Genomic DNA, 11383 nt, shown 5'->3' on the forward strand with positions numbered 1-11383 from the left:
TTATTTTTGTTTTTAAAAATATAATATCATTTTAAAATCACACCACTAAATGAAAATTTTTGTATAGAAAAAAAAGAAAAAAAAAAAGAAAACAAAACTCTCCAAAAACTATTGAAATTGTAAAAAAATATTTAAAATTATGTAGAGATATTATTATTAATTTATTTATTTATTTTATAATTTTTTGTGTCTAGTATCATTTAACATTAGAATAAAAATAAATAATCATTTCAATATGTATGAAATAGAATCACCACATTGGTATTGAAGGAGAAATAAGATTAAAAACAAAATATTTATTTAGAATCACGTCTAAAGCAAAAATATTTATTAGCATTTCGTAATCCCATGTACGAAAATTTGGAATGATCAACTTTGAAGGGTTTTAAGAAATTCAAAACCACACGTTGAAGGCAGTAGCCGCTCCGTCTTCACCACTGTGACAGGTAAGCCCTAATTTTCAAATCTCACTATGAGGGTTTCTGAACGTCCAAGGCCTCCCAAGTAGTGAACCCCTCACTGACAACATCCACTGTACCCCGTTTGTTTGCTCAGACACCTCTAGTAAATTATGTCTTCGAATCGTTTTGTTCTGTCTTGGCCTGTGATGGAACATATACGATTCAAAGATTTCATTTTCTCTTGCTCGTCCACATTTTCTCAGCAGCCAAACTGGGGGGCGGGATTGGGAATTAGGATTTAGGGCTTGGTTGCGCAATGCGCATGCTCTTATACGCTTGAGGATTTTATGTTTGACTGTTGCTGAAAATTTGGGGTTTTACAAAGTGGTATTAGGGTTTTATGCAAAATTGCATTCAGGTTTTATAAAGTGGTAATTTATATTCATTCAATTCTGCTTGTTTGTTTATTTGAAGGTCTTTTGATTCTGTAGCTTGAGAGATTTTGTTTTGTATCTGAAGAAAGCGGCTCGGAAGCTTTGGACATGGAAGAGTCTCCGACTCTGGGGAAACGGAAGCTACCTGAAGAAAATTCGGAGGTCAAACAGACCCCAAAGCAAGAAGAATCTGCCTCGAAGCGGCGCAATTTGACACGCACATGTGTGCACGAGGCAGCTGTTCCAGTTGGGTACACTTCAAACAAGGACGAATCTGTTCACGGAACCCTCTCAAATCCTGTCTACAATGGAAAAATGGCAAAGACCTACCCCTTCACTCTCGACCCATTCCAGCAAGTATCGGTTGCATGTCTAGAACGGAATGAATCAGTTTTGGTTTCTGCCCATACATCGGCAGGCAAGACTGCTGTAGCTGAATATTCAATTGCCATGGCATTTAGGGATAAGCAAAGGGTTATTTACACATCACCTTTGAAGGCATTGAGTAATCAGAAGTATAGAGAGCTAAGCCAGGAATTCTCTGATGTGGGGTTAATGACTGGTGATGTCACGCTCTCGCCTAATGCGAGTTGCTTGGTCATGACTACGGAGATTTTGAGAGGAATGCTATATAGGGGTTCTGAGGTTTTGAAGGAAGTTGCCTGGGTCATTTTTGATGAAATTCATTATATGAAGGACCGTGAGAGAGGGGTAGTTTGGGAAGAGAGTATAATTTTCCTACCTACTGCTATTAAAATGGTTTTCCTCTCTGCTACAATGTCGAATGCTACAGAATTTGCGGAGTGGATTTGTAATTTGCATAAACAGCCATGTCATGTGGTGTACACAGATTTTCGACCAACACCTCTGCAGCATTATGTGTTTCCCATAGGTGGATCAGGACTGTATCTTGTTGTTGATGAGAATGAGCAGTTCAGGGAAGACAATTTTGTGAAGCTGCAGGACAGTTTCACGAAGCAGAAGCAGGGTGTTGGAAGCAAGAGTGTGAATTCCAAAACTAGTGGTCGAATTGCTAAAGGTGGTAATGCTTCGGGGGGTTCTGACATATTTAAAATTGTAAAGGTGGGGATTACCATGCATTTTTTTCTTTGTTATTATTCAATCAGAATTTTCACTGTCTCAGCTGGTCAATTATTATGACTATTGAGGATGGGATTGGTTTGGATGCAGTATTGAAATTGAATTGCCCCAGTGTTGTATGTACTTTCATTTGCAAATTCATCATTAAAACTGGGACAGTTGTGACAACTGAAGCCTTTCAATACAACTTATGTATAAATTTGAAATGGTGCCATTACATGAAATCCTAAAACTCAGCTAATCCTCAGTTTTGATATTTAATGCACTAGTATAAATGATGGTTTGTACCTTCACTTGCTTTGTGAAGTGCATTCAATCGTTTTTTAAGGGAAACAACACTGTCTGATTATCCCTTTTATTTTTCTTGCTATCATAGAACACCTTAATCATATGTGGCATATTTTTGTTAGTGCTTGAGTTGGAAGTTTTTCTAAATTTCAGATGATTATGGAACGGAAGTTTCAACCAGTTATCATTTTCAGCTTCAGTAGAAGAGAGTGTGAGCAACATGCCATGTCCATGTCCAAGCTTGATTTCAATACCAAAGAGGAGAAGGATGTAGTTGAGCAGGTTTTCCGGAATGCGGTATTATGCTTGAATGAAGAAGACAGAAATTTACCTGCTATTGAGTTGATGTTGCCACTACTGCAGCGAGGCATCGCTGTTCACCATTCTGGTCTTCTTCCTATTATTAAAGAATTGGTAGAGCTTCTATTCCAAGAAGGCCTTGTAAAGGCCCTTTTTGCCACGGAGACTGTAAGATTATCCCAGACACCAGTGTTTTAATCAAATGTCAGATTTGTTTAGTTCTTATCTAGTCTTGGACAGATATGTTGATATAAACCAGATTTTCTAACTGTTCCTTGAAATTGAATATGTGACAGTTTGCCATGGGTTTAAACATGCCTGCAAAAACAGTTGTTTTCACAGCTGTTAAGAAGTGGGATGGTGATAGTCATCGTTTCATTGGATCAGGCGAGTATATCCAGGTGAGTAATGATTTGTGTTGTCTCAGTGATTTGTTTCATATGTTGGCTTTCTCCTGACCCCTCCTCATATTTTTTATTATCAACAATGTTTGTATAATATCCTTAAGATGAGTGGAAGAGCTGGGCGCCGTGGCAAAGATGATCGTGGCATTTGTATCATAATGATTGATGAGCAGGTGATTTTATAGCTAATCGTCTCTCTCCATATTGTATGGATTTCTGATCATTTATTATTAAGTGCATTTGCTTATCACATTTTCTTCAGCAACCATTAGAAAATCCTTTTAATCTGGATGAACTTCAGTTTGCTGTTTAACCTTGAAGGACCTCTTATCACTAACTTTCATTTCAAACCTACCTCCATCATTTAGCATTCAGATTTTTGGAAAGATAAAATAAAATTATAAGAATTTATTTCTTCATTTCCATAAAACTGAGATTTTTGTTACTTTTGCAGATGGAGATGAACACACTCAGGGACATGGTTCTGGGTAAGCCAGCTCCATTGGTCAGTACTTTCAGGCTGAGTTACTACTCAATTCTGAATTTAATGAGCCGTGCTGAAGGCCAATTTACTGCCGAGCATGTAATCAGCAATTCATTCCACCAATTTCAGTATGAGAAGGTTTCTGCTGAATCCCTCCTTTGATTTGAATCAGCACTTTGTGCATGATGATTAACCACCCATGGATTTGTACTCCTTTCAGGCTTTACCTGATATAGGTAAAAAGGTGTCAAAGCTGGAACATGAAGCAGCCATGCTTGATGCTTCGGGAGAGGTAATCTTTGTTCCTTGATCATTAAATATGTTCTTCTGATTTCAATCCTTAGATGTGTTTTCTGATTTGCATTGCGTACTGACTTTTCTTTTGTTTTTCATAGGCTGAAGTTGCTGAATATCATAAGTTAAGACTTGATATAGCTCAACTTGAGAAGAAGATGATGTCGGAAATAACAAGGCCAGAAAGGGTTTTATATTTTCTTCTTCCTGGAAGGCTGGTAGGTGGTGAGAATGGTAAAATTGAAATTTGGTTACAGCTTAAATATCTAAATCCTTCTTTCATATATTATTATATGTGGGAAAATATTATAATTTTTATCATTCAAAGAGAATAATTAGGCATTATTCTATATTGAATGAATAGGCTAACTTAGGAAACTTTGACTATTCTATTCTATTTTGAATAGGAAACAATAGCTGTCCATAAATTAGGCATTATTCTATATTGATTAGGAAACTACTCTATTTTGATTTTACAGTTATACATAGATTTCCTAACATTTAGAGAATCTTAGGGTCTGTTTCCTAACTGTTTTCGATAATAGTTTTGAAAAACAATTTTTGAAAACTGTTAACTAATGTTTTGTAAAACAAAAGTCTGTTTGGGAACCTAAAATATTTTTAACCTATTTTCTATATTTTTAAATATGTTTTAAAAATAACTTTTATATATAGTGCTTTATTTTTAATCATTTTCCATATTTGTATAATTATTTTTTAAAACAACCCTTAGGAAACAAGTGAAAATAATTGAACACAACTAAAAGATGTTATCTGAAAACACCCTATTTTCTATTTTTATGAATTGAAAACCGTTTTCTATTTTCTGGTTGCCACTTGTGTCTTTTTGGAGAACAGAAAACTGTTTTCGAAAACAATTACCAAATATGACCTTAGATTTTCAAACGTTCCTCCTTAAGTTGGTTAATAGATGTTATCTATTCTCAACTTGCTTGTGATTGCTTGAAATGAGGGATTAATGCCTTAGTTAAGATTTGTGCAAGTTGTCCATTTGTTGAAACATTTGGTGTACATATCAATACACTATCCTGCTTTTCTTTTATGAAATTATTCACTTAAATATGTTTGGTCCGAACATGTTGAATTGGGTTATGAATAATGTTGATAGTGGACTTGTTATTACAATAGGATTTCATAGGTCCTTGCTACTTGATTCTAAGATCTTCAAGAATGATTTTTAGCCATAACAGTTCACAAATTCCATGTGTCATGACTTTGGATTCAGCTTTGACACTAATCTTGCCTCAACCATTTGCTTCTTGCTTTTCCAAGTCACTAAGTTTCCTCCTAGAAAAGTGCAGTAGCTTGAGGTCGACCTTCTGTCCATAATAGGTCCTCCAATTTGCATTTGTATAAGCTTCTAAACTTAGGTCTGCATTCTTTTTTAACATTATTTCTTTCCTTGGGGTAGATTTAAGATGGTTTAGGCTTCTATAAATTGCTTGAAGATGTGTTTCTTTTGGATTGTGCATAAACCAACTTATAACACTTATGACATATGCTAATTGACCGTGTATGTGATAGATAAATCAGTTTGCCAACTAACCTTTGGTACCTTTCTTGGTCTACTATTGCATCCTTATCCCGCCTTACCTTATGGTTCAACTTAATAGGTGCATCAATTGGTTTACATCCGAGCATTTTTGTCTCTTTGAGAAGATCAACCACATGTTTTTGTTGTGATACAAAATTCCTTCTTTCAAATGTGCCGCTTTGATCCCTAATAAGTACTTGAGTTCCCAAGCTCTTTTATCTCAAATTCCTTAGCTAGCCATTTCAAAGTAGGTCTCTTTCTTCTAGGTCATTGCCCATCACAATTTTTTCAGACATACACAATTAACTCAGTGACTCCCTTTGAGATTGAGTGCTTTATGAATAGGGTATGGTCTCCTTAACTTTGCTTATACCCCATCTCCAATTTAACCTGCATACTTTATTCTTGTCAAAACCTAGTGGAACCTCCATGTCTATGTCCTCTTCTAATTTACCATGCAAAAAGGCATTTTTAACATCAAATTGTTATAAATACCAATCAAGGTTAGCTGCCAAAAATAGCAAAACACGCACAATATTCATTTTGGCCATAGGCGTAAGGGTTTCTTGATAATCCACCTTGTAGGTTTGAGTATAGTCCTTAGCTACCAACCTTACTTTTTCTCTCTCTGAGGACCCATCAACTTTATATTTAATCGTAAATACTTATTTGCACCTTATTAGTCTTTTTCCTCTTGGAAGATCAACAACTTCTTATGTTTGGTTTTTGTTTGGTGCTTCCATCACCTCACTAATATCCTTTTTCTAGTTCTTATCTTTAAGTGCCTCCTCATGTAGTGTTTAGGGAATGCCAAGGAAGTTCAATTGAGTGAGAAACGTTTTGTGTGTTAATGAGAAAATTTTCTATTGGCGGATTCAAATTAAAACCAGCTGATCATAATCCGCTGGTTTCAAATCTGTTAAGAGTTTGATTCAAATTCAATCCAACTTATCCAAATCGGCTGGTTTCAAATCTGTTAGAGTTTTTTCTTTTAAAATTACTTTGTTTTTAAATTTTGTTATGCTCTTAAAAATAAAGGAATCGGTTTTTTTCTAATCTAGCATACAAGTCATTATATTATGCACTTTATTTTTTTCAATGAATGAATAAAAATAAATAGTGTTTTTGTTCATTGTTGTCACAACCCAAATTTTGGGCAACCTAGAATTTAACTCTTGATCCTGGATCAAAGATTTGACCCTAAGGGTTACACCTATCCAAGTTGGTCGTCAATCCTGATAACCTGATTTTTTTTAAGAATAAATTTACATCTAATCCCTAATAAATTTATTAAGCTAAGATTTACTATATATATATATATATATATATATATATATATATATATATATTTTCCCTTTTTCCCAAAACCCACCATCACCTATTCACAAGTATAATAAATCCACCAATAGTCTTACCACCCAATGTAATAACCTAAATATTTACAATAATCTCTACGTCAAAAATATTTTACAAACTAACAAAATATAAGTGGTGAGCATTTCCATATTGCTTAGTTGGGTGTTTTACATCAAAATGGGTTAGAAATTTTAGGTCAATAGAACATAATCATATGCCAAAATATAATATTATATTTACATTATATACATTAAATGAAACCTCAACCATACAAATTTAAACCAATCAAAATTATCATTTTTCTTATTCAATTATATGTCTAACATATTGACAATTCCAAATTTATAAAATAAATAAGTCATTTTAGTCTTGAATAACATATTTAAACATACAATTGATAAATAATACAAATCCTTCTTCCAAATGCAAATGATCGAGCTGTGGCAAAAATTAGACCTATCCACAAATTGTGATTGGTATTGCCCAGAATGTGTAGTGTGGTACAAAAAACTATTGGATATGGAAAGAGTCCATGGTTTTCTTGTAGGACTCAATAGAGAACTTGATGAAGTACGAGGACGAATTCTTGGAATAAAACCTCTACATGCTATTGAAGGGGTATTTGCTGAAGTCATGAGGGATGAGACTCGAAAACGGTTAATGCTAGATCCATGCCAAGTACTGAAAATTCTGCTTTAGCAGCTTGTGGTCCAGAAAAGCAAGGAGACCCTCGCAGCAACAAAAGGGGACAACAGTGGTGTGATCACTATAAGAAACTATACTACACAAAAGATAATTGCTAGAAAATACATGGCAAAGCCAAACAGATCAAGAAACCGTGACGGCAAGGGTATTCAAGTAGCTGAAACTGCCATGTTGTCGTTAGGAGAAGCTACAGCTTGTGGTGCTCAAGGAAAGACCACGACCAACCTTAATCTCACCAAGGAACAAATGGAGCAACTTTATAAGTTGCTAACTCTAGCAAAGCCTGGTATCTCTCTCTTGCCACAAAAAGGTACTTTCTTGACTGCACTTAGTGGAATAGCTGAAAAAGGAGAGCCTTGGATCGTAGATTTTGGGGCAATAGACCATATGACAGGTTGTGGGAAACTCTTCTTTGCTTGTACTCCTAGCCTTGGAAATCATAAAGTAAAGATTGGTAAAGATTGCTAATGGATCTCTTTAAGTTGTTGCGGGATTGGTACCATTAAGCTTAGTCCCAATATAATCCTAAGATCAGTTCTTCATGTGCTTACACTTTCATGCAATCTTCTTTCCATTAGCTAGATTACTAAAGATCTAAGCTGTGTAGTAAATTTTACACAATCTGCTTGTGTTTTCCAGGACTTGACTTCAGGGAGGAGCATTGGCAGTGCTAAAGAACATGGGGACTATATTATTTCGAGAAGGACACTGTTGTGATAGAACAAGTTAAAGTTCAAGCTTTCATTTGCAAATCTTCTCTTTCATAAAAACAAGAAATTATGTTGTGGCATTGTAGGCTAGGCCACCCAAGGTTTCCTTATTTAAGACATTTGTTTCCATCTTTATTTCAAAATAATGAATCAATCCAAGGTGATATTTGTCAGTTAGCTAAACATTAACGTCCTTTCTTACCTTCTCAACCATATCAAACGTTAAAACCTTTTGCTTTGATACACAGTGACATTTGGGGTCCATTTCGAGTTCAAAGTATTACAAATAAAAGGTGGTTCATTACTTTTACTGATGATCATACTTGTGTTTGTTGTTTATCTTTTAAAAGAAAATTTTGAGGCTGAATTTTTTTTTTTAAATTTCTATTCCATGATTCAAAATTAGTATAATGCAAATATACAGGTTTTTCACACTGATAATGGGAAAGAATATTCAGTCTATTCTTGGGGATTTCTTGAAAAAAAATGGGATTATATATCAAAGTTCTTGTGTAAGCACTCCAAAGCAAAATGGTATATTAGAAAGAAAAAATTGGCATCTCTTAGAAGTAGCTCGTTCCCTAATAATATTCATCATGTTCCTAAGCATTTTTTTTAAGGGGGGGCATTGCGAGTCATTCAATTTCAAACACCTTTGGGTACTCTATCGTCTTTATCTGCAAAATTGAGTCTTCTCTTCATTGGATCCAAAAATCTTTCGTTGCATCACCTTTGTCCATGTTCATGAACACGACCAAACAAAACTTGATTCAAAAGCTATAAAATGTGTGTTCCTAGGATATTCTGCAACTCGGAAGGGCTATCAATGTTATTCTCCAAAAAAGCATAGGTACTTCACTTCTATATATGTCACATTCTTTGAAAATCAACCATTTTACACCAAAAATTCTCTTTAGGGGGAGAAAGAAAGTGAAGAAAATTTTTGGGAAACATGTGGGGGAACACCCATTCCTCTACCGAGCCAAACTCAATTCCCATCTCATCCTAATTTTGAGCTACCACGTCAGCCAAGTTCCTTGAGTTTGTTTCATTCCCCTTGTGTGTTTGAGCTAATGATGCCTTTTTCCAACGAACAAAACACGACAAGGAGAGATTTGCTAATGCAATCGGAGCTGCTTGTTTATTCATGAAAGAAGAAAGATTAAGAAAAAATAGAAAATCCCATGGTTCTTTAGCAAGGTCAAGAGCCCGAACCGAATTCAGGTACATCTCATTCAAACGTTGATTCTAGTCCTAAATTTGTTGATCTTGATGTTTCTATAGCTGTAAGGGAGTTTGATCTTGCACACATTATCTTATTTCTAATTTTGTGGCATATGACCATTTATCTTCATCTATATGAGCTTTTGTTGATAACCTATCAGGTGTGGAGATTCCAATAGATATATAAGATGCATGGAGGGATCCAAAATGGAAAATGGCAATAATTGAAGAAATGCAAGCCCTTGAGAAAAATGAAAACTGGTATATTGTGGAAAAACCTAAAGGGAAAACTTTGCTAGGCTGCAAGTGGATCTTTACAATTAAATACAAAGCTGTCAGGTCGATTGATTACCAAGAAATGTTCAATCACGTTGCTAAACTAAATACCATCCAGGAATGGTGATTTAGAAGAAGAGGTCTATATGGATTTACCACCAAGTTTTGATGAGGAAAGAAGTAATGGAAAAGTGTGTAAACTGAAGAAATCCCTCTACGGCTTAAACAGTCACTACGGGCCTGGTTTGATAGATTTGCTAAAGCAATCCAACAACAGGGATACAAACAGGCTCATATTGATCATACTTTATTCTATAGACGTAAGGATAGTAAGGTTAGAATCCTTTATTGTTAATGTGGATGATATAATTTTGACTAGAGATGATAAGGCCGAGATGGAAAGATTGAAGGAGAGGTAGCAGAATTCAAAATAAAAGACTTGGGAAGTTTAAGGTATTTCCTTGGGATGGAGGTTACTAGGAATAGGGGTGGGATTTTTGTTTCACAAAGAAAATACACGTTAGATTTGTTAAAGGAAACCATTATGTTAGGATGTAAATCGACACACTCCCATGGATCTGAACTTGAAGTTAGGAGAGAAGTCAACTAAAATTCCGGTTGATAGAGGGAGATATCAGTGTTTAGTAGGAAAACTTATTTATCTCTCCCATACCCGACCTAACATTACTTTTGCAGTTAGCAATGTTAGTCAGTTAGGTGGTGAGCGTATTGCCTTTGAGGGAGGGGTCGTCTCTTGTATATCTTTTTGGACAGGTTTTTGTTTCAGCTGTAAGAAGGTGAGCGTATCTTTCTTGTATTTCACGGGCCACTATTTTAGTGCCCCTTTTTAATACAATTACTCTTCTTTACTTGTCAAAAAAAAAGTTAGCAATGTTAGTTAATTTATGCCTTCACCAAGCCATATACAGGATATTGTGGTATCTCAAAGGCACTCTTGGGAGAGGATTATTCTTTAAAAGAACTTAAGAAAGAAGTGTTGAAACCTTCGCTAATGCCGATTGGGTTGGTTCAATTGAAGATAGAAGGTTTACCTCCGGCTATTGCACATTTGTTTAGGGAACTTGGTTACATGGAGGAGCAAGAAGCAAGTAGTTGTCTCTCATAGTAGTGTCAAGGCTGAGTTTAGATCAGTAGCTCATGGAGTGTGTGAATTGCTTTGGCTAAGATTATTACTAGAGGAATTGAAGATGTTCAAAAATCTGCCTATGAAGATTTACTATGACAAAAAAGCAACGATTAACATCTCTCATAATCCTATACATCATGCTCGTACCAAACATGTTGAAGTTGACAAACATTTTATTCAGGAAAAAATTGACGAAGGAACAATTTGTATGACATGTTCTCACATCTACTCAAGCTGTTAATCTTCTAACAAAGGGAGTCATCAAACCACTGTTTGAGAAGTAAGTAGACAAGCTGGGAATGTTCAATGTATTTAGTCTAGCTTGAGGGGGAGTGTTGGCGGATTCAAATTCAAACCAGCTTATCCAAATCTATTGGTTTTAAATCTGTTAGAGTTTGATTCAAATTCAAACCAACTTCAAATCTGCTGGTTTCAAATCTGTTAGGGTTTTTTTCTTTTAAAATTACTCTGTTTTTAAATTTTGTTAGGCTCCTAGAAATATGGGAATCGGTTTTTTCCCATTCTAGCATATAAGTCATTGTATCTGCACTTTATTTTTTTCAACGAATAAATAAAAAATAAACAGCGTTTTTGTTCATTAACTTCTTTTGTTGGCTTTTATTTTCCTAGGATATGAAGTGAGATGTAGGATATTGAGTGCACTTCCTGGTTCCTTTTCTAATGGCAATGGGTAGTTCTAGGTC

The 11383-nt window shown here is 35.1% G+C and overlaps 1 protein-coding gene across 5 annotated transcripts in view; it reads left to right on the plus strand.

Moving 5' to 3' along the window:
• Window positions 1-326: 326 nt before the first annotated feature.
• Window positions 327-11383, plus strand: part of LOC100246661 (DExH-box ATP-dependent RNA helicase DExH10) — a 29119-nt gene continuing 18062 nt past the window's right edge. For 2 of the 5 annotated variants that reach the window (XM_010658399.3, XM_019223050.2), the window contains exons 1-8: window positions 327-446; window positions 876-1918; window positions 2378-2692; window positions 2821-2925; window positions 3033-3101; window positions 3383-3550; window positions 3633-3704; window positions 3808-3924. In XM_010658399.3, the coding sequence (XP_010656701.1) occupies window positions 944-1918; window positions 2378-2692; window positions 2821-2925; window positions 3033-3101; window positions 3383-3550; window positions 3633-3704; window positions 3808-3924 (1821 nt within the window). In that variant the 5' untranslated portion in view covers window positions 327-446; window positions 876-943. Of the gene's footprint in view, window positions 833-875; window positions 1919-2377; window positions 2693-2820; window positions 2926-3032; window positions 3102-3382; window positions 3551-3632; window positions 3705-3807; window positions 3925-11383 lie in introns of all 5 variants that reach the window. The other 3 variants (XM_010658401.3, XM_010658400.3, XM_002266488.5) reach the window with 3 other exon arrangements.

This window comes from Vitis vinifera, chromosome 11, assembly GCF_030704535.1.
Source record: "Vitis vinifera cultivar Pinot Noir 40024 chromosome 11, ASM3070453v1".
Classification (NCBI taxonomy): domain Eukaryota; kingdom Viridiplantae; phylum Streptophyta; class Magnoliopsida; order Vitales; family Vitaceae; genus Vitis; species Vitis vinifera.